The 26,357-nt window shown below is 40.7% G+C and overlaps 1 protein-coding gene and 1 pseudogene across 5 annotated transcripts in view; one reads left to right on the top strand and one right to left on the bottom strand.

The window, feature by feature from the left end:
* ILRUN (inflammation and lipid regulator with UBA-like and NBR1-like domains) overlaps positions 1 to 26,357 on the top strand; it is a 121,620-nt gene that overhangs the window by 83,331 nt on the left and 11,932 nt on the right. For 3 of the 5 annotated variants that reach the window (XM_049693751.1, XM_004267703.4, XM_012532309.3), the window contains one exon: positions 13,191 to 13,519. In XM_049693751.1, coding sequence (XP_049549708.1) covers positions 13,191 to 13,519 — 329 coding nt within the window. The remainder of the gene's footprint in view (positions 1 to 13,190; positions 13,520 to 26,357) is intronic. The other 2 variants (XM_033424203.2, XM_012532310.3) reach the window with 1 other exon arrangement.
* Positions 452 to 1,984, bottom strand: LOC125960326 (40S ribosomal protein S29-like; annotated as a pseudogene).

The following is a 26,357-nucleotide window of genomic DNA, read 5'->3' as shown; positions in this document are numbered from 1 at the left end:
CTGACCAGGGGGGAAAAAAAGTGCTGCCTGATGTTATAGATAAGTACTAGTCCAGGAGTTAATAGATCTGACCTCTGGTTTTGATTCTGCCTCATAATAGTGATTGACCTTGAGCAACTAATTTAAAGTTACTGGGCCTCAGGGTTTTGTTTGTTTGAATTGTGGTGAAATACACATAACAATTTACCATCTTAACCATTTTTAAGTATACAGGTCAGTGGCATTAAGCTCGTTCACATTGTTATACAGCCATCATCACCATCTATCTCCAGAACTCTTGCAAAACTGAAACTCTGTACCTATTAAATAATAACTCCTCTTCTCCCTCTCCCTCCAGCCCCTGACAGCCACCATTCTACTTCCTGTCTCTGAATTTGACTATCTGGGTACCTCATATAAGTGGTATCACACAGTTTTTGTCCTTTTGTGACTGGCTTTTATATCAGTTCATGTTAAAGTTTCATCCAAGTTGTAACATGGCTGAGAATTTTCCAACTTTACAAGGCTGAATAATCCATTGTATGTATATCTCACAGTTTTAAAATCATTTATCTATCAATGTACACTTCGATTGCTTCTACCTTTTGGTATTATGAATAATGCTGTTATGAAAACGGGTATACATATATCTCTGAAACTCTGCTTTTAGTTCTTTTGGGTATATACCTAGAAATGGGATTGCTGGACCATATGGCAATTCTATTTTTAATTTTTTAAGGAAATGCCATACTGGTTTCCATAGTGGCTGTACCATTTTACCCTCCCACCAGTGTGCAAGGGTTCCAGTTTCTCCACATCTTGCACAGACTTGTTATTTCCTGTTTTTTTGACAGTAGCCATCCTAATGAGTGTGAGGTAGTATCTCATTATGGTTTTGATTTGTAGTTCCCTAATGATGAATGATATCAAGCATCACCTTTGCTTTTAGGTCCTTCAGTTTGTTCACATCCTTTGCCCATTTTTCCCTCCAGTGTGAATACTTTTATATAACTGAGGGAAAATAAGCCACATATTTTGAAGATGAATCCATTGAGAAGATAATAGTAAATTTTTAAAAGGAGATTTCTATAGTCAGTTGACTATTCCATTCACATTAAAACTCTCAATTGAAAAGGGTTTTTGTTTTTGTTTTAATGTACAAAGAGCTAGCATTGTTTCTGTGGTAAGGTAGATGTCCTGGATGACCCATTCAAGAAGTTAGCTTAGTCCAACTTAATGAAGCCCATCTCCTTCGTGTACTGTTGGGAAACACTGGTGGTACATATTGAGGCTGTACTTTTGGATCGTACTGTGCAGGTTTGAGCAGATGCAGCAAGAGCAAGAACCTTGGCCTGATTTCTTGGATGGTTCCATTAGAGCTGCTGGTGACCCATCTTGCTTTCTCATATGCAGCGAGGCAAAAGGCCCTTTGCCCATTTTCAAATCAGGTTATTAGTTTTATTTTGTAGGAGTTCTTTATATATTTTGGATATTTGCCCATTATCAGATATTGATTTGTAAATATTTTCTCCATTCGGTGTTTGCCTTTGCACTCTGTTGATTGTGTCCTTTGATGCACAAAAGTTTTAATTTTGATGTAGTCCAGTTTATCTTTTTTCTTTGGTTGCCTGTGCTTTTGGAGTCAAATCCAAGAAATCACTTCCAAATCCAGTGTCATGAAGCTTTCCTTCTGTTTTCTTCTCAGAGGTTTAGTTCGTACGTTTAGATCTTTGATCCATTTTGAGTTAATTTTTGTATATGGTGTAAGGTAAGGATCCAAATTCATTCTTTTGCATGTAGATATCCAGTTTTCTCAACACCCTTTGTTGAAAAGACTTCCCTTCCCCATTGAATGCTCTTAGTATTCTTGTCAAAAATCATTTGACCATAAATGTGAGGGTTTATTTTTGAGCTCTCCATTCTATTCCGTGGTCTATATGTCTTTCTGCCAATACCACACTATTTTGATTACTGTAGTTTTGTAGTAAGTTTTGAAATCAAGAAGTGTGAGACCTCTAACTTTGTACTTCTTTTTCAAAATTATTCGGCTCTTAGTGATGCTGAGATTAATCAAAGTGTTCAAGTGGTGACAGCCTGATCCCTCCAAAGTTCCTCCCCATCAACCAACCTTTTGTCTAATGGTTTTGTTCATTGATTATTGCCTGAATCATTTCAATTAGGTATTACAAAGTGGCAATTTTTTCCCACATATATTAGCTAGAGTAGTTTTGGGTGGAGGAAACATTTATTTATCAACAATGACTTATTTTCCTGAAATTCAGTTTTACAAATTAGGCTAGATTAAATGCTTAGTTCTTTACCTTTAATTGCCAGTTCTTTAGAGTAAGGGTTTGGTGCTTTATTTACTTTCAGTGAAACTAGTGAATGAAGAGGAGGATCAAATATTATATTCCCTTTTTATAGGTATCATAAACTCTTAGATTTTATATAGGAAACCTGTTTTACTGTCATTGGTAGAGTCCTCCAGCGACAGTTAGACATAGGCAATCATCAGACATTACTCTTAGCATTGAATCTAACTTCCAACAGTGCAACACAGTAAATATTTTTTTAATGTCACACTGCTAAGTATTTCTGCATAAATAATTTTCTTTCTTTTTTTAAAAATAATTTTCTATTGAGCACCTATTCTGTGTCAGTCACCATCCTAGGAAAATTATTATTATTATTATTATTATTTTGCAGTACGCGGGCCTCTCACTGTTGTGGCCTCTCCCGTTGTGGAGCACAGGCTCCGGACGCGCAGGCTCAGCGGCCATGGCTCATGGGCCCAGCCGCTCCGCGGCATGTGGGATCCTCCCGGACCGGGGCACGAACTCCTGTCCCCTGCATTGGCAGGCGGACTCTCAACCACTGCGCCAACAGGGAAGCCCGGAAATTTATTTTTAATCTCCAATTCTTACTCTTGTCCCCCTTTGACCTAGCGTGTTGGTTTTTTTGTTTTTTTTTTTTCTTGAGTATGTAGAACATTTCTGTGATCCTAAGTCTCAATTTAGGAACCGTGTATTTAGAAAGGTCTCCCTCCTGTTCTGTCCCCTTCAGATAGTGCCTTCCTCTTCCTATAAGTGCTCATTTTTATTTATTCATTTATAGATTATCCATTCAGTGTTGCATTTTGTTTTGTTTTGCAGACACCAGCAAATGTATATAAATGTGTCCTTTTTCTTACAAAGAAGTGTCATGACTATAGATATTGATCTGCATCTTACTTTTTTTCACTTCATAATTATATTCTAGAGATCACTGTAGAAATATTCATTCATTTTTATGGCTGTGGCGTATCCCCTCAGGTAGATATGTCTTCATTTTTCTAGTTTAGTCCCCACTGATGGACATTTGAGTTATTTTAAACTTCTTCCAATATAAAATTAAAAAATCCTTTGGAGAGGGGCTTCCCTGGTGGCGCAGTGGGTGAGAGTCCGCCTGCTGTTGCAGGGGACAGAAGTTCGTGCCCCGGTCCAGGAAGATCCCACATGCCGCGGAGCGGCTGGGCCCGTGAGCCATAGCCGCTGAGCCTGCGCGCCCGGAGCCTGTGCTCTGCAACGGGAGAGGCCACAACAGTGAGAGGCCCGCGTACCGCAAAAAAAAAAAAAAAAAAAAAATTCCTTTGGAGATGTAATATTGGCACACATTATTGTTTTACATGCCTTGAAACAATAACTATAGATTGGATTGATTAAAAAAATTTTCTTGCTTTTACATATAATGTAATATTATTAATTTTCCTCCTCCAGCTTCTTCCCCATTTCTCTGCTCTCTTTCGTAGCAGAAGTCCTTCAAACATTTAGTATCAGTAATGGCTATCTCCACCTCCTGTTTCCTAGTCTCACGAATTTTTTCCATTCAGGCTTCTGTTCCTACCATTCCACTAAAACTGCTGCTCTTTTCAAAATCACCAGTGACCTGCATGATACTACATCCAGTGCTTTGTTCTCAGTTTTCAACTTACTTGATTTATTAGCTGGATTGGACCCACTTAATAACTCTGTTTTCCTTGAAACACTTTTGTCATTAGGCTTCTAGAATACTATATACTCCTGGTTTTTCTTTATTCTTGGGGCTGCTCCTTCTCTTTCTTTTTTTGACCTCCTTATCATTGAATTCACTCCTCTTTCCTTATATTATCAGCTGGTGGGGAGGGCAGTTGTACAGGAAGGGAAGACTGGTAGGAAGGGGTGGAGTCTCTGCTTCTAGGAGTTGAGGCTGGGAGGGGGAAGAGAGGAAGGCGTCTGGGTTCAGAGATCACCTGAAACAAGCCTGTAGTCTGACAAAACCAGATAGACATACGTGGTGAGGGAAGACACTCCAGGTGACCTGTGGGATGCCGTGCGGTAAGAGGGAGGAGGGAAGCAGCTTCTGTAAGGTTGGGTTCCTGCTGAAGGATTCTGAGGAGGCTCTAGGGAAGTGGGATCAATTTTGGATTGGCTGCTGTTTCTGAGGCAGGACTAGAAGTGAGGATTAATTAGGGCTTGGGTGCTATCGTGGGTGGCAGTTGGGTATCCTTAGTAATAGATGGCTGTAACAAAGCTGGTCTGGGAGCGTCGTTGGTAAGAAAGCAGTAGCCACTCAGGGAGGGTCATTATAGCATTTTACAGCTGCTGTATGACCTTGGGAGAAATAGTGATTCCTGTTTCCTTTGTACCTGCCTTTATCTGTGTCTGTCCTCCCAGCCCGATTAATGGCAATTTGGGTTTTTTTCCCCATTCTGAGCTGATTTCATCTTTTGTCTCAGACATGTTTTCACTCTTTGTTTCATGGCACTGATTTTACTGGGTTTGGGAAGTAGGGATCCTTATTTCCTCAGACCTGAAGTAAATAACTAAGTGATTCAATGATCGCGATTACCTGCCCCCCCACCCCCGCCACACACACAAGTTAAGGCAAAAGCTCATGTGTTTTTATTTTTTGTAATTTTTATTTTTGTCTGCATTGGGTCTTCATTGCGGTGCGGGTGCTTCTCTTGTTGCGGAGCGCGGGCTCTCGCTGCGCGGGCTCAGTAGTTGTGACTCGCGGGCTCTAGAGCGCAGGCTCAGTAGTTTTGGTGCAAGGGCTTAGTTGCTCCGCGGCATGTGGGATTTTCCTGGACCAGGGATTGAACCCATGACCTCTGCATTGGCAGGCAGATTCTTAACCACTGTGCCACCAGAGAAGTCCCTCATGATTATTAAATAGGGCATGATTTGAAAAAATTGTGAAGAGGAGTAGTCTCTTTTTTGTTGCCATTTCTGCTTTTCTTTCTGAGCCCCTCTTCCTATTATGGGCACTGGGGACTCCTCACTGTCTTGTCTTATCCAGGCTTCCAGTGCTCTTTCCTGGGCTTCTCTTTATCTTCTCCCCTTTGTGAACTTGTGCCCGTTGGTTGATCTGATAATGGCGTTAATGTAGCTTAATATGTTCCTTTAGGGGGCATTTGCATTTTAAAATGAAATTCTTGAGAATAATATGAAACTAAGGAATAAGTCTTTAATGCACACTGTGGCAAGATGGGGTGAGGAGTGAGAATGGGTAGGGAAGCAGAGCTGAGTAGAGGCAGCCCTTCAACAGTCACTCTGCTGTAGATGGGGCCTGGGCCCCAGAAAGCAGGAGTTGTCCTCTGAGGAGCTAATGAACTGGAGTCTGGCTGTCCCATCTTCCCCCGTAGATGCTGAGGTAGGTGTTGTGTTCATAGAGAGTGAAAGTATCTGAGTGCCTGGGCAGGTGTCATGAGAGCCAGGCATGTGTTGAGTAAACAGTGTAGAAAAACAGACTGGAAGTTGAGACTGGAAAGAGGCAGACACAAAAAAGATACTCATAATGTTGACCTTTGCACTACTTACTGTCAGGGCATGTTTCAGGCCACTAGTTTACCAGTGCTCAGACTCTCTCCTTTCAGGCCTCTCTCACTGAAGCCAAGCAGCACATATCCAGCCTTCCTACTCTAGAAATGAAATGTGAGCCCGTAGCTTGTAGCCCAGCAGCTGACTAGAGCCTGTTTACCTCTACAGACCCAAGTTGTTTCTTAATTCTCAGGGGAAATGTGGGGTTCCTGTTGTGCTATGAAGATGAGTTGAGCTTTAGGAAGGATTTGAATTTGCAACCTCCAAATCTAGAAGTGGCCTCCCTGGTTATCTTGTAGGTACATGCAGGCTAAAGCTAGCCTGTGTCTCCTGGTGCTCTTACAGCTCTTAGGGACGAGCCCAAGGTAGTTGCTCTAGAGATCAGAAGCCTATAAGATTTCAGTCCTAACCACAGTTGGAATTACTTTGAGGTGTCCTTGTAAACTGGATTTTTGAAGGTGGTGCTTTACCGAGTCCCCTACCTTTCCCCTTCGGAAACCCAGACCAAGTGGAACCTATTAATGTGGCAGTTTATTGCTTGCTTTTTGTGGCTTCCATTTGCATCTTCTGTGCGCCAGAGGCAGGCTCTGGAACTAGTCAGGCAGCTTCAGCCGAACATCCACGTCAAGATGGTTCATTTGTGCAGTCATTGCTGTTCCCCCTGTTTGAAGACTGTTAATGTCTTTATGGCACTGCTGAGAAGGGGTTGCACTGGAAGGGCAAGATCTCCCTGCAGATGGGAATGACTTGTGTGTCCAGTTGATGATGTGGTCTTTTTGAGACCTCTGAAGAATTGAGTGTGTGACAGCCCCTCCTGCCTGCCCTGCTACAACCTTGTTCTACCCCCTGCTAGATCAAAGCACTCTCCTTTATAGTCACTTCACTACAGAGAGAATTGTTTGTGTTGGCTCTGTTACAACTTTAACTCTTAGTGTTTGAAAGTACACTTTTTAAATGCTATACTAATTTCTTTTAGTAAACTTTACTTTGGAACAATTTTAGATTTACAGTAAAGTTTCAGAGGTGATACAGAGTTCCCATATACCCAGTTTCCCCCATTGTTAGCATCTTACATAATCATGGCACACTTGCTAGAATGAAGACATCAACATTTGTACATTACTATGAGCTCAACTGCAAACTTTGTTTAGATTTCATCAGTTTTTCCACTTAGGAATCTTCTGTTCCAGAAACCAGTCTAGGGTCCCATATTGCACTTAGTTGTCATGTCTCCCAGTCTCCTCTGGTCTGTGACAGTTTCTCAGTCTTTTCTGTGTTTTTCACGACCCCTGATAGTTTTGAGGAACACTGGCAAGTATCCTTTATATAAAGTATCCTTTATAACAGCGGACCTGAACCTTTTTGGCACCAGAGACCAGTTTTGTGGAAGACAATTTTTCCACGGATGGGGGTGGCTGTGGTTTTGGGATGATTCAAGCACATTACATTTATTGTGCACTTTATTTCTGTTATTATTACATTGTAATATGTAATGAAATAATTATACAACTCACCATAATGCAAAATCAGTGGGAGCCCTGAGCTCGTTTTCACTTGCCACTGACTGATGGAGTTTTGATGAGTCTGCAAGCAGTTGATTTATTATGGTCTCTGTGCAGTCAAACCTCTCTGCTAATGATAGTCTGTATTTGCAGCCACTCCCCAGCACTAGCATCACCGCCTCAACTCCACCTCAGATCATCAGGCATTAGATTCTCATAAGGAGCACTCAACCTCGATCCCTCGCATGCGCAGTTCACAGTAGGGTTCGCGCCCCTCTGAGAATCTAATGCCGCCGCTGACCTGACAGGAGGCGGAGCTCAGGCGGTAATGCGAGCGATGGGGAGCGGCTGTAAACACAGATGAAGCTTTGCTTGCTCACCTGCCATTCACCTCCTGCTGTGCAGCCCAGTTCCTAATAGGCCATGGACAAGTACCAGTCTGTGGCCTGGGGGTTGGGGACCCCTGCTTTATAATGTCCCCCAGTCTGAGCTTATCTGATGTTTTCCACATGGTTAGACTGATGTTATGGGTTTGGGGAAGAATACTGTGAAGGTGAAGTGGCCTGTGGGGGTGGAGGGTACTTGATATTTGCATAACATCACTGTTTATTAACCTTGGTCACTAGGTTGAGTAGTTTGTTTGCCAGTTTCTGCACTGTAAAGTTACACCTTTTCTCTTTCCCTACTCTATCACTAAGATAGAGTGGGTGGGAGAGTGTGTAGAATTTTGTTTTTTTTGTTTTTTGTTTTTTTGAATTTTGTTATTTTTTAAAATATTTATGCCCTGCCGGGTCTTGCAACATGCGAGCTCTTTTTAGTTGCAGCATGCAAACTCTTAGTCTCAGCATGCATGTGGGATCTAGTTGCCCGACCAGGGATTGAACCCGGGCCCCCTGCATTGGGAGCGCAGAGTGTTACCCACTGAACCACCAGAGAAGTCCCTGGGGGGTGTATAGAATTAAGCTCCACCTCTTGGAAGGGAGAGTATCTTTATATATTATTTGGAATTCTTTGTAAGGAAGTTTGTCACTTCTCCTTCATTTATTTATATAACTATGGACTCATAGTTAATAAATATACTCATGTATATTTATTTTATAGTTGGAGTTACAGTCCAGTGCTACATTATTTATTTTGTTGCCCAGATTGTTCCAGTTCCAGAGGGAGCTCTTTCAGGTGGCTCCTGTATCCCTTTAACCTGCCCCTATCCTTTTGTGTTTTGACCACTTCCTTACTTTCTGGTACAACAAGATGTTCCAGGCTTTTCTTATATTTTCCATGCCCCAGCCCTAGAATCAGCCATTTCTCCAAGAAGCCCTTGTTCTTTTTATTGGAGAGTAGTATTTAGAAACTTCTGAGCACTAGGTATGTTCATTGCTAGCGGGGTATCATTACTTCTAGGCCATCTTAGCAGATAGGGCTAGATAGTATATGTATACATACTAACCTTTGTATACAGACATATCTATAATTGTTTCTGTGTTTCGTTTATATTGATGTCTCTGGCTTTAATCCAGTACCACAGGGTTTATTTTAGAATTCCTTCTTTGCTTGCTTTCCTGTAATATCCTTCTTTGATAACGAAAAACCTTGCTCCCACCATCCATTTACTTATTTGTTCAACCCAGTATACCTGTACCCTTACTGTACATATATTGTAACCTATATTCCCACAAGAAACAAATTTACCAGTTCTAATATTGTACTGTTTTTAACAATTCTATTTTAGTGGACAAATCATAGGTACTTGTTTACATTTATTATGATGTGATTTGACCCATGATGCTAGCTTTTAGATATATGCAAATGTTTTTAATATTCTTACCATAATCTGAGATGTCTTTGTATGTCAGCATGATTGATTAAGATTATGGACTTGGGCTCAAAGTAAAATATTTTCCTTTTACTCTACACTTCTCATAGTCTAAACTTAAGAAATAAAAGGTTATGTTCTCTCGTCAGTAATTTATTACACATTTCTACAAAAGGAAATGTATACTTATTATTAACAAGGTTTATACTTATTATTAAAGGTTTTATCATATGTAAAAAGGACAAGTTGAATGAAATAATATTTACAGTACCTTCTAGCTCCAAAGTTCTGTCTCAGGTGCTTTTAAAAATTACTTTAAGGCAAGACATTCTAAAATTGGTTTCTCCATTGGCTTACTAAGCCCTGACTGTGTAGGCTTGGCACTTGGTTTTACTTTCTTGGCTACTTTTCTAGGACACCATTCTTGTTTCATATGTCTGTCAGTAAAGATACTAAAATGGGACTGACTTAACTATAGGTTTCGTTCCCTGGGCACTTGGCTTCCCAAATTCCTGTTGGGAAGAAAAATTACGGGTTTAAAAAGCTATACTAAGAGCTGGAAGTTCTTGGTCATCATCATGGCCAACTTCTAACTTGAAGTCTGATCTTAGGCCCATCACTTTTACCTCCAGACCTCAGATCCTTCATCTAGAAAGTGAAGCAGTTCCATTAGATGACCCCTAAGATTCCTTACAGCTGTGATTTTATCATCAGCAATAGTGAAATATCTGGCTGGCAGTTTTAATCTTAGTAATTAAGGTGTTCTGACAAGAACTAGAAATGGTCAACCTCTGAAATAAGCTTATTGGGCTCATCTTCATCCTTTTTATTGTTTGATTAAAAGAAACCCACACACACTATGTGTGGGATGAACACGTTCCGAAATGTGAGGTCTATAGGTAGTACCTGGAGGGCTCAGAGAGTACCATGTAGAAGGCATGGTGTACTGTTCATAATGACCCATCACAATAGTAACTTTGGAGGATCAGAACTGGAATTTTAATTATTGGTGTTTATAAATCAGTGACATTCCTTTTACAGCTACTATGTAGAATCTGTGAACAGTACAGAAAAATAGCCAAGGTGAAGAGAGTGTGGTGGCTTTAAGTATGATAAGGCCCAGTGAGTTGTGTTAAAGAAGCTTTAGTTCTCAAAGCCAGGGGGGAAAATGTCATTAGTCTCGTACTGCTAACAGCCTTCAGAACAGTCTGTCCTTTCTCATAAGCATTTAGTTTCCTGAGCTAAGAGAACAAAGACTATTACCTGTAGCTGAGTATGCTAAACATACCATGTACTTACAAAAGGATTTTGGAAAACAGATGGGTGGAAGACAAAAGTAGGAGTTAATGTACTGTAAGACAAGGCGTATCCGCCTGGAAGAAATGAATAGTAGAGTGAAGGAATGTTGCCTTTGGTTAGAAAGCCTAGAATAAGAGAGCACAGAATGAGTCTCCCTCAGGCTGCCTGCCATTGAATTGTTTTTTAAGGCCCATATCATATTGGTTTATGAGATTGAGCAAGTCTTCAATAAAAGTCATCTGACCCACCATTACTGGCACTGTTACAGATTTCTAAGTGAAATGGTACTCTGCCTTTGTTTACAGTGTTAAATCAGCAGGTTGAACTTTCTTTTTTTTCTAATAAATTTTTAAATTTTTATTTATTTTTGGCTGCGTTGGGTCTTTGTTGCTGTGCGCGGGCTTTCTCTCATTGTGGCGAGCGGGGGCTCCTCTTTGTTGCAGTGCGTGGGCTTCTCACTGCGGTGGCTTCTCTTGTTGTGGAGCGTGGGCTCTAGGTGTGCAGGCTTCAGTAGTTGTGGCTTACAGGCTCTAGAGTGCAGGCTCAGTAGTTGTGGCGCACAGGGTTAGTTGCTCCATGGCGTGTAGTATCTTCCTGGACCAGGGCTTGAACCCGTGTCCCCTGCCTTGGCAGGCGGATTCTTAACCACTGTGCCACCAAGGAAGCCCAGGTTGAACTTTTATGATACTAGTTTATGTAAAGATTCACATTTGCTTTAATGGTAAGTGTGTCTGGGATGTATGCCTATTCCTGTGATCCATACTAGTGTTGCTAGTGGCTTTCTTCCTCTTCACAGGAGGTGAAAAGAGTTGCTCATTATAGAAGTGAACAGTAGATGTCACTGCATCTCTACTTACTAAGGTTTTGGCTCATAGCTGTTTGGATACAACCAAGTTCTTAATACAGCTTCCAAATCACTAACCTTAAATCGAGTATTTATGGCTCTCTGACACTTAAGATCCCCTTCCTCAGCTGTAGAACCCAGATTGAAAATTGAGAACAAACACAGCCCAAGAGTTTTCCTTAGTTTCCTTCAATTTCCTTTTTAGTGTATTTGTTCTAGGCTTATATATTATACAGTAGTCCACCACTTATCTGTGGGGCATATGCTCCGAGACCCCTAGTACGGATGTTGAAACCACAGACAGTACTGAGCTCTATATATACTGTGTTTTTTCCTATACATACCTACCTATGATAAAGCCTAATTTACAAATTAGGCACAGTAAGAGATTAACAACAATAACTAATAATTCAGTTGAACAGTTATAACAATATACTGTAATCAAAGTTATGTGAATGTGGTCTCTCTCTCTCAAAATATCTTATTGTCCAAATTTAATGCCTTTTCCATCTTAACTAAGCACTTATCACTCACTGTGGCTCTCACTTTTGCAGTACCCGATTGTGATTGTCGATCTGATAACTTAGATGGCTACTAAGTGACTAACGAGCAGATAGCGTATATAGCGTGGATACGATGGACAAAGGGATGATTCACATCCAGATAGGATGGAGCAGGACAGTGAGAGATTTCATCACACTACTCAGAACAGTGTGCAATGTAAAACTTATGAATTGTTTACTTCTGGCACTTCCCATTTAATATTTTTGGACCACCATTGACATGGGTAACTGAAACCATGAAAGTGAATCATGGGTAAAGGAGACTACTGTATTTCCATGTAGCTAACTGGTGAAGTTTTATCTGCCTCTTCCTGTCAATCTTATACCACTTGTTTAGGAGCCTGAACAATTTTTCATATTTGTTTTCAACAAGGTTCACACTTAAGAGCTTCTTGGCCTTTCTATAGCTTGCTTTTTGAAAACCTTCCATCAGGAAAGTAGATGCCACTGTTCTCTGAATTGAGGTGCTGAACATCAAATTGAAGTGCCGCTTACTTTATTCATTTCTTTTTGAACCCATGGCTTTGACAGTTGAGGAAATAAAGAACTGAACTATGACCAAAAGTCCGACAGTGCATCTTTTAAAACAAATCTCTTATGGTTTCAATGTAGATGGTAGGGTTTCCCTATCTGACAGAAAGGCAAAGTTGGTATTAAATTGGATTATTTTATCAATAGAAAGTCTCAGGCATACTAAATTTTGGTATCTTTTGAACACATAGATGGTGAAAATAGCCAGGGTGATATCTGTTCTAATATGTCAGGATTAGTGCTGGCTTACAACTGTGTCCTGGTGTAATTAATAACTCCCTCTTTTACTCTCAGTTGTCCTAGTTTGGGCAGGTCACTCTAAATTGCCCCAAAGTGTGTGTGTGGGGGTGTTGATAAGTTGCAGTTTTAGTAATTATAAGCATTATTTTTGACTCAAGAGTTATGCCTGCCCTGAGTTTTCTGAGTTAACCATGTACAAAATAAAGCAAAAACCGCAAAGAGCTTGTAATTCTGGAAAAATAGCTTTTGGGTTTCTATATATTGATCATTGTTCTCTGGAGTAATGATTTCCAAAATATGGTTATGCATCAAAATCAACTAGTAACCTTTTTACAGATAGTTTCATGGGTCTCACCACAGACCTCTGCTGAATTTGTACCAGAGTATGAATTTGACGTTACCAAAAATGTAGAACTGCATGCAATGCAAATGTACTGGATAACTTTGTCAGTAAGCTTCTAAACTAGCATGTAGAGAAACATTTCTTCTTATGGTTTGGGTGGTGTTTGGGGTTCTCTGTGGTGGCTGCTTTGAGCCTTGAGGGTATGCCTGGCATTGACATGAATTGCCTTTTTGTTTCAGATGTCATCTGGGTCATTCTCAGTGTGGAGGTGGGTGGACTTTTAGGAGTAACGCAGCAGCTGTCATCTTTTGAAACGGAGTTCAACACACAGCCACATCGCAAGGTAGAAGGAAACTTCAACCCGTTTGCCTCTCCCCAAAAGAACCGACAATCAGATGAAAACAACTTAAAAGACCCTGGGGGTTCCGAGTTCGACTCGATCAGCAAAAACACATGGGCTCCTGCTCCTGACCAAACCGAGCAAGATGAGAATAGACTCTCACAGAACTCTGTAAATCTGTCCCCCAGCAGTCACGCAAACAACTTATCAGTAGTGACTTACAGTAAGGTAGGTGCCCTCGGAGAAGAGGAGAAGGGGTAGGTGGTGGGCCTTGGGATTTGTGATACTCCTTCATGGCAAACCTAGAAGCCTAGAATGTTCTTTAAGACTGCTTAGCTCTCCTGCCAATGCAACAGCACAAAAACCTACCCCTTCTCCCCTCCCCCCTCCCCCATCTCCATGTCCTGTGGATGTTACTCCATCCACATTTATAATTTACTGCTGTCTCTCTGCTCTGGTTTGGGTGCTGAAAGAACAGAGTTCTTTACCTTTAGCGTTAAAAAAAAAAAAAAAAAGTCAAAATATCACCAGCCATTCTTCCAGTGTAAATGCATATACCAAGTGTAGAGCAACAGCACACCTTTGGAATTTGTTCCTGCTGTGTCTTTTTGGTTTTGGGTGGGGTGTTTTTCCTGAGGAAATAGACCAAAAAAAAAGCTCAATTATTTATCCTAATGTTGTATCCTATCCAAATGTTGTTGGGCTTCCACTTTATTTACCTAGTCTGCATGTCTTCTTGTTGATGTCTTTCCAGTCTCTTATGGCCCATCTACCTCCTCACCTACAACCCAGAGTGGCTCAAGTGATATTTTGACTTTTCATGTGTGAGGAATGAGAGAATTGTTTGTTAAGTTAATCATGATTTTAAATATTCTGATTGTTCTAAGACAGTCTTCTAGGTGTTTGATTTCTTGATCTGTTTCGCTATGCTTGATGATTAAACAGCACCTTCCATACTCCGCCGAGTTGACTATGGTTCCTGGTTGTTGGTTTTGGTAGGTTGAATAAAGCCCTGATGCTAAGCGCTAACTGTTGTAGGTGATTTGTGTGGCAGGGCCTGTGAACATTCCTGTTCGTTCTTCTCTGATTAATAATGTGGTGTATTAGGCCCAGCCTCCCACCTATATAATCGTATAACTGTTAAGTCTTTCCTTGCTTTGTGTTGGCATTCACCCTCAAATTTTTAAAACTAATGTTTATTTGAGGGACAACTCACTCTCTTGTAAGAATGGCATTTTTCTGACCAGTGCTTTATATGTGGTCTAGATCCAGAGGCAAATTAAGAAAAGAAACTTGGTGATATGAATTCTCTTTCTCCACAGGGACCAGTAAGAGGGACTTCATTCAACAGTAGTGCAACAGGATTGATTTATTGGTTGGATGGTCATTATAAAGGATTGTGTGGAATCATGTTAGTCATACAGGATATGAGAGAAGTAAATTGGCAAGGCAATAAATGGCTTATATTTGAGGAAAGACTTCACATCTTAATACTCTAACAAAAGATTTTCCACTAAGTTCCTATTGCTCCAGATTTTTCTTCCTTAAATTTAACCCTCCAGGGTATGACTGTTCTGGGTGGTATAGGCCCTAGGCTAAGCATGCCCTGTTAGAAGGAGAACTTTAGGGCAGTTGAGTGTAATGGGAAGATGAGAGTTGGAGGAGGCAAAACCAGTTGCTCCAGTGCTTTCTGTAATGGAAGCCCCTTCACCCAACTGTGAACTCCCTGGCTTAGCTATCACTGTAGTCTTAGGAGAGGGCTGGTGTTCCTGGCCAGTGCACTGCACTCTTTTTCCTGAGTGTGAGCCTGTTTGTTGTTTTTCACTCCTTTAGGGCTTTAAGGACTGATGCCTTTTAAGTCTGTCATTGCCCTGGCCCAGGGTGAGGTGGGGGTTGTCTGAATGGATTACCTACCAGCCTTAATTGAGGTCCTGCCATGCTGCTCTTTTTTGGAAGGGCTGGGCTATGGTGAGGCTATTGAGATATTTCTTGAGGTTGATGAACTCATGGTATGTTATGTAATTTTTTTCATGAACTCTGTAGAATCATTTAGAAATAACATTTTCAAGAACCACAGAGAAAAGGTTCTCATTGGAGACGATATACAAGACTGTTGCCTATAATGCATTGAGAATATGGCACTTGGACCCCAAAGAGAAATCGGAGCCTCCTTTTCTTCTTAAGTTAAGCAGTCCTCTTAAAGCAAGTCCTCTGAAAGCATTTCTGGCTAAAGTTGAGTCAACTCCACCTCTTAGGGCTCCTTAGAAATGGGGTAGGGTATAGATAGTTATCAGAAAGTACTTATTAACACATTTCTGCACTGATGTACAGAGCAGTGTAGATTATTGAGTAAGGAAACTTGAAGAATAAAAGAAGTTATCCCTACCAACCAGCAGCTCACAGTACAGTAGGGGAGATGAAACACGCATACAATTCAGTCAAGGTGAAGTATGAATTTGGTCAGTAGAGCACAGCACAGTCAAAATGTATAATTTGTGTGCATGGCTGGGGGTTAGAGTTACGTAAGGCAGAAATGAAGTAGAGATGGAGTTGATGGAAAGGGCTTTTCAAAGAATGGACAGATTTGGAAAGACAGGAAGGATGATGGTAGGAGAACAGTTGAAGTGCTGAGGGCAGAATACTGAGTAAGGGATGTGTGGTCAGGAGATACGGGTGATGGACAGTGGGAGATACATTCAGTTGGTTGCAGTGTGTTCCTTTGGATGAAGTAATTTGATGAAAAAATTTGGATGAAATAATTACAAATGGCTTCGAAAAGAATTGGAACTATACTTAAATGAATACCTTAAGGCAGAGATAATTCATGATTCTAAGCATTTGTGTTTGGCTTGAGAATATAGATTTATTTATTTTTAAAGGCAAGAATACTTGAGGTTCTGAAGGGCTATAAGTGGCAAGATCAGGTATATACTAGAGATATGTTTTAACCGTTCCTTTGTGCCAGGTAAGTGCCAAGTACTTTACATGTATCATCTTCATATTTTGGTAAGAAAATAAAAGCTCCGAGGGGCTAAGTAACTTACCTCAGTATCACACAGCTAGCAAGAGGCAGAACTGGGATTCACATCCAGGCACCACGTTACTAAAGGTATTAGTAGGTGAACCTGGGCTTTCCTTAGATCTTCCTGTTGGGATGGAGGCTGTGTTGAGCGAAAGCATTAACTGAGTTGATGAGCAGTGTCATCAAGGTGTGAAAGAAGCAGAGTTGAAATAAGATAAGTGGCTCTAATGTAAACTGAGGATTGCGTGTGGCGTCTTTTTTTTTTTTTGAAGAGTTCCCCTGTTTGTTGAGTCTTTAAAGTAGTGATTTCTTTTTCTGGTTGGTAAAAATAAAAACTTTTTAAACTCTCAGGGTGTACCAACCATATGGGCTTAATAATAAATAGCCCTTTTTATTTATGAGTGAGTGGAAAGGATGAGAGCCCCCTAGAGCGCTAGAGTTGGGGCAAGTGTGTTCAGTTCACACCAGGTGCCATCTTTATTGGATGGGTTGGAGGAGTACCTGATGCCCTGGTATCAGGGATCACTGAGTTGGCAATAGATCTGATTTACTCTAAAGAAATTCCCTGCCTGCCCTGAAGGCTGGGAAAGAACATGACTCTCTTGGAAGCCCATGACCACAGTTTTAGTAGGTAGATAGTTTCCTGCTGTCTCCATAGTTACAGTTTAACTTGCTAAGGTTGGTAGGATGAAATGAAAAGGTTGCTTCATGCATCTTATGTGAGGGTTGGGTGAATGTCAACATAATGGCCCATCTGTCAGTGCCAGGAACTGGACACCCCTGGAGCCCTTCCCCAGCTACCCTTGAATAACCCATAAACTCTCCGGACCCAGTGCTCTGTGCCACAGGCAGGGGTGGTGGGGGGAGAATGGGGGAGCTCTGGGTGGGAACGCCTGTCCCAGCTCCATCCCACAACATCCAGAGGGCCTGGGCCTTCCCTGTGTGAGAGCTGTCAGAGGGAGTCAGAAAGGTGAGCAAGTATATGTTGACCTGCTCCAAGGATTCATAAATCTGACTCCATGCTTTTGTTAAAGATTGGCTGGCCTCATTGTCAGCTCAGTTGTGGCTGACCTGTCCCAGGTGAACAATCAGACCAAGTATTGGTGAAGATTAGGTGCTGTTTTAATGAACGCCTTTTATGTGATTAGCCCAAGAGCCTCTGAGGACAGACAGTCACAGTAGGGTAGGTGTTCACTCTATGGACTCAAGGCTAGTCTTGCAATGAATTCTAACTGTGACTCATCTCTGGAGGCTGGGACAGCTTCTGTTTGGACAGTGGTACAGTAGCAAAAAACAATCTGTAGAGGTGTGGAAGGAGAAAATAAGTCGTATTGAAATTAGGTACTTCTTTTTCTTACTTGCCAGTAATTTTCACAATTTCTCAATGTTTTCTAAGAAGGCCTTACAGAGGAATAAGACACCAACCAAATGGTCTTATTCAGGACAGCTGGGAATAAGAGTGTGACACCAGGGTGTTCTTCAGGACAACCCAAATGCTTTGCTTCCTTTCTCTGAAGAGTAATGATTTACACTGGGGGAGCTGAAAAGAATCCCAAATTCATTTATTTTGTTACTTGGACTATACGTCTTATTTTGTGTTTGCTCTTATTTTTTAAAAAAAATGTTTGGAGCTGGTGTTTGTCATACTCTCCTCCTTTAAACTGATTACAGCCTGAGCCACTGTTATTACTTCCGCCAAGTGCTGGTTCAAAGGAGAAACGTGTTATTATCTTTGGGAGAGGTTCCTCATGCTTGTCAAGCGTCAGTCCCTGCCGAGTGCCATCTGCCCTGCCTGCCCACGTTTGCACCTGCTTTTCCTCCTCTCTCTGACAGTCACCCTTTAGTGTGTTTTGGATCTGGAGCTAGAGAAGTTAGTCTGCTTTTATTATATCAGAAATCAACTCTCTTCTAACCTGCTGCTGTCTGTGTTGACTAAGGCATGGAAGAGTTAATTTCTCTCTGTTTAGGTTTAGAAATGTAGTAGAGGTTACAGGGAGAGGTTTGGAAAAGGCAAATATTTTGCTATATGGGCCTGAGGATGTAATGGCTTGTGGATCTTATTATCTACTTTGAAGTAGCCAATCAGTTTAATATAATAATAAGGGATGAGTTTAATAAGGATGGGCCCAACATCTGCTCAGTTCAGAGCGCACTGAATTTGACCCAAAAGCAGGTGGTTGGTGTCCTTAGCTGAGCTAATGGCAATAGAGGGCAGTATAACCTTCCCACTGCCATGAAACCTGAGTCTTCGTTCTCAGGTGCAGACCCTTTCCCTGAAAGGTTTAAAGATAGCTCAAAGAGAAGCTGGAAGGAAAACTCGTGTCACTTGATATTCTATCCAACTTGTGTTCTCCTCTGGCAAGGGACAGGTAGCAAATGCACATTACTCCCAGGTGGCGGCCACGGGAGTGCAGTAATCAGAGCTGTAAAGCTACCGTTCATTAAGCACTTACTATGTGCCAGGCACTGTGCTGAGGATTTTTTAAATTTAATTTTTATTGTTAAAATGATCAATGTACATAATTTAAGGAGTCAAGTAGATCTACAAAGTTTATTACAAAAAACGCTAGTCACCTCCCTGCCTCCCAGCCCCCAGTATTTGTTCCCCAGAGGCAGAGGCAGCAGTTTGACATGCATTACTTCATTTAGTCCACACAACAGAACCATGATACAGGCACTGTCATTATCCCTATTTACAGCTGCTGAGACTTGAGGTTCACAGGTTTCATGACCTGCCCAAGGTCATGCAGCTAGAAAGTGGTAAAACAAGGATATGAACAAAACCAGTTGTTTTTGACTCCTGAGCCTGCTCTCTTACGATCCACTACATTGCTTCCTAGTTATAAATAGTGTTCAGGTATGTATTTTTATCAGCTGAACTGACAGCTGTGGGCTAGGGAGAGCATGCATGCTTTCTGTAGTACACTGCTACATTTCAAATGAGGATCAAGCCAATTATTGGCCAGCTATTATGTGACTTCTCTACTGCTAAACCCCTTCTCTCCACAAGCTGTTATCTATGGAACCTACAGAAATCAGCCTTTCTCTCCAGCCTCTATGAAGGGAAAAGATTCCCTAGAACCTCCATGGTCACTTGGGTTTAGATTTTTGGTGACATTGAAATTTCCGTTAACTCACTTTTGTGACAGCAGCACCTATACCTCTTGAAGTCACCTGTCTATTCCTGATTGTGGCCAAAAGATACAGTCTCTGGAGTTTTCCATTTTTCTGTAATGAATTTAACATCTCCCTTTGAACATACTTAGTATTTTAAAAGTAGAACATACTTAGGGGTGATCTAACTCCCTTTAAAGCCAGATTTAGTTTCTGCAAAGGCCATCTGGAGAAAGAATATTTTACAGTCAGTACAAGTCCTGAGGTAGAAGTTCAGCTGGTTTGTTCAAGACCAGAGTGGGTAGGAACGGGGTAGAGGGAAATGAAGTCAGGGGATGAAAACCAGATCATGGAAGGATTTGTGGCCTTTGTGAAGCTTTGGGCTTTTGCACTGAGGGACAGAAGGAACCACTGAAGGATTTTGAGCAGAGGGGTGATGTGGTCTGACTTCATGCCAGAGAGTAAAAGGATCACTCTCTGGCTCTCCTGTGGAGAGTACAGGGCAAGGATAGAAGCAGGGGACCAGTAGGGAAGTTAGTGCAATCATCTAGGTAAAGAGAATGGGTGTTTTGGACCAGATTGGTAGCAGCAGAGGTAAAAGAGGTCTGTGTCTGGATCTGGTTTGTTAGCTAGAACTAACAGGATTTGCTAATGGGTTGGAAGCGGGGTGTACGAGGGAATAAATGATGACGCCAAAGTTTTTGGCCTGAGCAAATAAAAGGGTAAAATTGCCATCCACAGAGAGAAGAAAGGCTATGGTAGAGGTGGGGAGAGATCAGGAATTCATTTTGGGTACATTGGCATCCAGATGGAGGTATCAAGTAGGCTGCTGTATATCCAGATTGGACATAGAGTTTAGGAGAGAGGGTTTGGGTGGAGATAAAAAATTTGGGAGTCATTTCATGTGGATGGTATCTAATGCTATGAGCCTGGCTGCAATCCACAAAGCGATGAGTCTATGTAAAGCAGGGTTTTCTCAGCCAACAGAGTAAGCCTATTGACATTTTAGGCCGGATGCGTCTTCTTTTGCTTCAGAGGGCAGTGTGGTATGGATCTTATGCATCGTAAGATGTTCAGCAGCATCCCTGGCCTTTACCCACTGGATGCCAGTAGTACCTCCCTAGCCCCAAGTGTAAGAGCCAAAAACATCTCCAGACATTGCCAAATGCCCCCTGGGGCAGGAGCAAAACTTCCCTACTTGGAAACCACTGGTACAGATGGAGAAGAGGTCCAAGGACTGAGCTTAATGCTATCTGTCTAACATGTAAAACTGCTGTTTCTCAAAGCACCTCTACTGCATTTATTCTTATTCTTAATTCACGACACTCTTGTGACTTTTGTAGTTAGTTATACTCTTCATTTGACAAAACAGTAAGGAAGTTGTAAGTGACTTGCTCACATTCACACAGCAAATTGGGGGTGGGCCATGGGCTGGAACCCAGGGAACCCAGTTGGAGTCTAGTGTTCTTCTACACCACACTATGCTGAGGCTTGCTGGCAGAAGCAAAGTTTGTTTGCTGTTCTCTGAAGGTAGTTTATACACTTAGTGTCAGGTTGTAGAGACCTTCTTGTTCATCTTCAGGAGCTACAAAAGAATTTGTGACCAAGAAGGAAGCAGTGCCCAGCAACTGAGGAACCTGCCCCTGTTCGCTGGCAAATTAGCACATTCTGTACAAAAGGGGTTTGCCAGGAGACTCTGGTATAATGATATTAAGATGTCTCTCTTTTGAAAACCCTGAGGAACCAGCAAAGTCCTCCCAGCCTTGTTGGTGTTTGCATTGGCATGGGTCATGTGTGCATTTTAAAAATAAATCAAGCAAACACTGTGAGCCTTAGAAAATGTCTTTTGTTGTTTGTAACATTACTATCTGACTGAGAATAAAAAGTATTTCCAGGAACTCTCTCTTTTGTACCTCAACAGCTTCAAAGTGGAACGTTCAGCTCCGTCTTCTTTGCTTTGGGACTCTGAGCATTGTTATAGGCTGAGCTGATGCTGGGCAGTCTTGTAGCTGAAACTGAGCTAGTGTTTCCCAAGATAGCATATTTTACTTCAGTTGTAAGGATGTATTCTTTTCCCTGTACTCTGAATTTAGCATTTTAATTTCTGATGAAAATTCTCAAAGTGGGACTGGTGAAATTCAAGCAGATAAGTATAATTCAAAAGTATGAGGTTACATAACCTTATCCACCAGAGGGCAGACAGCAGAAGCAAGAAGAACTATAGTCCTGCAGCCTGTGGAACAAAAACCACATTCACAGGAAGATAGACAAGATGAAAAGGCAGAGGGCTATGTACCAGATGAAGGAACAAGATAAAACCCCAGAAAAACAACTAAATGAAGTGGAGATAGGCAACCTTCCAGAAAAAGAATTCAGAATAATGATAGTGAAGATGATTCAGAACCTCGGAAAAACAATGGAGGCAAAGAACGAGAAGATGCAAGAAATGTTTAACAAAGACCTAGAAGAATTAAAGAACAAACAAAGATGAACAATACAGTAACTGAAATGAAAACTACACTAGAAGGAATCAATAGCAGAATAACTGAGGCAGAAGAACGGATAACTGACCTGGAAGACAGAATGGTGGAATTAACTGATGCAGAACAGAATAAAGAAAAAAGAGTGAAATGAAGACAGGGCTTCCCTAGTTGCGCAGTGATTGAGAGTCCACCTGCCGATGCAGGGGACATGGGTTCGTGGCCCGTTCCGGGAAGATCCCACATGCCGTGGAGCGGCTGGGCCCGTGAGCCATGGCCGCTGAGCCTGCGCGTCCGGAGCCTGTGCTCCACAACGGGAGAGGCCACAACAGTGAGAGGCCCGTGTAACGCAAAAAAAAAAAAAAAAAATGAAGACAGCCTAAGAGACCTTTGGGACAACATTAAATGCAACAACATTCGTACTATAGGGGTCCCAGAGGAGAAGAGAGAGAGAAAGGATGCAAGAAAATATTGGAAGAGATTATAGTCGAAAACTTCCCTAACGTGGGAGAGAAAATAGCCACCTAAGTCCAGGAAACTCAGCTAGTCCCATACAGGATAAACCCAAGGAGAAACACGCTGAGACACATAGTAATCAAATTGGCAAAATTAAAGACAAAGAAAAATGATTGAAAGCAGTAAGGGAAAAACGACAAATAACATACAAGGGAACTCCCATAAGGTTAACAGCTGATTTCTCAGCAGAAACTCTACAAGCCAGAAGGGAGTGGCATGATATACTTAAAGTGATGAAAGGGAGGAACCTACAACTAATTTTACTCTACCCGGCAAGGATCTCATTCAGATTCGATGGAGAAATCAAAAGCTTTACAGACAAGCAAAAGCTAAGAGAATTCAGCTCTACAACAAATGCTAAAGGAACTTCTCTAAGTGGGAAACACAAGAGAAGAAAAGGCCCTACAAAAACAAACCCACAACAATTAAGAAAATGGTCATAGGAACATACATATCGATAATTACCTTAAACGTGAATGGATTAAATGCTCCAACCAAAAGACACAGGCTTGCTGAATGGATACAAAAACAAGACCCATATATATGCTGTCTACAAGAGACCCACTTCAGACCTAGGGACACATACAGACTGAAAGTGAGGGGATGGAAAAAGATATTCCATGCAAATGGCAATCAAAAGAAAGCTGAAGTAGCAATACTCATATCAGGTAAAATAGACTTTAAAATAAAGAATGTTACAAGAGACAAGGAAGGACACTACATAATGATCAAGGGATCAATCCAAGAAGAAGATATAACAATTATGAATATATATGCACCCAACATAGGAGCACCTCAGTACATAAGGCAACTGCTAACAGCAGTAAAAGAGGAAATCCACAATAACACAGTAATAGTGGGGAACTTGTAACACCTCACTTACACCAATGGACAGATCATCCAAAATGAAAATAAATAAGGAAACACAAGCTTTAAATGACAAAATAGAACAGATAGATTTAATTGATATTTATAGGACATTCCATCCAAAAACAGCAGATTACATTTCTTCTCAAGTGTGCATGGAACATTCTCCAGGATAGATCACATCTTGGGTCACAAATCAAGCCTCAGTAAATTTAAGAAAATTGAAATTATATCAAGCATCTTTTCTAACCACAACGCTATGAGATTAGAAATCAGTTACAGGGAAAAAACGTAAAAAACACAAACACATGGAGGCTAAACAATACGTTACTAAATAACCAAGAGATCATTGAAGAAATCAAAGGGGAAATCAAAAAATACCTAGAGACAAATGAAAACACCACAATCCAAAACCTATGGGATGCAGCAAAAGCAGTTCTAAGAGGGAAGTTTATAGCTATACAAGCCTACCTCAAGAAACAAGAAAAATCTCAAATAAATAATCTAACCTTACACCTAAAGAAACTAGAGAAAGAAGAACAAGCAAAACCCAAAGTTAGCGAAGGAAAGAAATCATAAAGATCAGAGCAGAAATAACTGAAATAGAAACAAAGAAAACAGTAGCAAAGATCAATAAAACTAAAAGCTTGTTCTTTGAGAAGATAAACAAAATTGATAAACCATTAGCCAGACTCATCAAGAAAAAGAGGGAGAGGACTCAAATCAATAAAATTAGAAATGAAAAAGAAGTTACAACAGACACCACAGAAATACAAAGCATCCTAAGAGCCTACTACAAGCAACTCTATGCCAATAAAATGGACAACCTGGAAGAAATGGACAAATTCTTAGAAAGATATAACCTTCCAAGACTGAACCAAGAAGAAATAGAAAATATGAACAGACCAGTCACAAGTAATGAAATTGAAACTGTGATTAAAAATCTTCCAACAAACAAAAGTCCCGGACCAGATGGCTTCACAGGTGAATTCTATCAAACATTTAGAGAAGAGCTAACACCCATCCTTCTCAAATGCTTCCAAAAAATTGCAGAGGAAGGAAAACTCCTAAACTCATTCTATGAGCCCACCATCACCCTGATACCAAAACCAGACAAACATACTACAAAAAAAGAAAATTACAGACCAATATCACTGATGAATATAGATGCAAAAATCCTCAACGAAATACTAGCAAACAGAATCCAACAACACATTAAAAGAATCATACACCATGATCAAGTGGGATTTATCCCAGGGATGCAAGGATTCTTCAGTATATGCAAATCATTCAATGTGATACACCATATTAACAAATTGAAGAAGAAAAACCATATGACAATCTCAATAGATGCAGAAAAAGCTTTTGACAAAATTCAACACCCATTTATGATAAAAACTCTCCAGAAAATGGGCATAGAGGGAACCTACCTCAACATAATAAAGGCCATATATGACAAACCCACAACAAACATCATTCTCAATGGTGAAAAACTGAAAGCATTTCCTCTAAGATCAGGAACAAGACAAGGATGTCCACTCTTACTGCTGTTATTCAACATACTTTTGGAAGTCCTAGCCTTGGCAATCAGAGAAGAAAAAGAAATAAAAGGAATACAAATTGGAAAAGAAGAAGTAAAACTGTCACCGTTTGCAGATGACATGATACTCTACATAGAGAATCCTAAAGATGCCACCAGAAAACTACTAGAGCTAATCAATGAATTTGGTAAAGTAGCAGGATACAAAATCAATGCACAGAAATATCCTGCATTCCTATACACTAATGATGAAAAATCTGAAAGAGAAATTAAGGAAACACCCATTTACCATTGCAACAAAAAGAATTAAATGCCTAGGAATAATCCTACCTGGGAAGACAGAAGACCTGTATGCAGAAAACTATAAGACCCTGATGAAAGAAATTAAAGATGATACAGATGGAGAGATATACCATGTTCTTGGATTGGAAGAATCAATATTGTGAAAATGTACTACCCAAAGCAATATACAGATTCAATGCAATCCCTGTCACATTACCAATGGCATTTTTTACAGAACTAGAACAAAAAATCTTAAAATTTGTATGGAGACACAAAAGACCCTGAATAGCCAAAGCAGTCCTGAGAGAAAAAAACAGAGCTGGAGGAATCAGACTCTCTGACTTCAGACTATACTACAAAGCTACAGTAATCAAGAGAATATGGTACTGGCACAAAAACAGAAACAAAGATCAATGGAACAAGATAGGAAGCCCAGAGGTAAACCCACACACCTATGGTCAACTGATCTATGACAAAGGAGGCAAGGATATACAATGGAGAAAAGACAGTCTCTTCAATAAGTGGTGCTGGAAAAACTGGACAGCTACATCTAAAAGAATGAAATTGAACATTTCCTAACACCATACACAAAAATAAACTCAAAATCGATTAGAGACCTAGATGTAAGACCAGACACTATAAAACTCTTAGAGGAAAACATAAGAAGAACACTCTTTGACATAAATCACAGCAAGATCTTTTTTCATCCACCTCCTAGAGTAATGGAAATAAAAACAAAAATAAACAAATAAACAAACTTAGAAGCTTTTGCACAGCAAAGGAAACCATAAACAAGATGAAAAGACAACCCTCAGAATGGGAGAAAATATTTGCATACAAATCAACAGACAAAGGATTAATTTCCAAAATATATAAACAGCTCATGCAACTCGATATTAAAAAAACAGACAACCCAATCCAAAAAGGGGCAGAAGACCTAAATAGACATTTCTCCAAAGAAGACATACAGATGGCTAAGAAGCACATGAAAAGCTGCTCAACATCACTAATTATTAGAGAAATGCAAATCAAAACTACAATGAGGTGTCACCTCACACCAGTTAGAATGGGCTTCATCAGAAAATCTATGAAAAACAAATGCTGGAGAGGGTGTGGAGAAAAGGGAACCCTCTTGCACTGTTGGTGGGAATGTAAACTGATACCGTCACTATGGAGAACAGTATGGAGGTTCCTTAAAAAAGTAAAAATAGAATTACCATATGACCCTGCAATCCCACTACTTGG

This window comes from Orcinus orca, chromosome 10, assembly GCF_937001465.1.
Source record: "Orcinus orca chromosome 10, mOrcOrc1.1, whole genome shotgun sequence".
In the NCBI taxonomy this organism is placed as follows: Eukaryota; Metazoa; Chordata; class Mammalia; order Artiodactyla; family Delphinidae; genus Orcinus; species Orcinus orca.
This window is presented reverse-complemented; position numbering and strand designations above follow the sequence as displayed.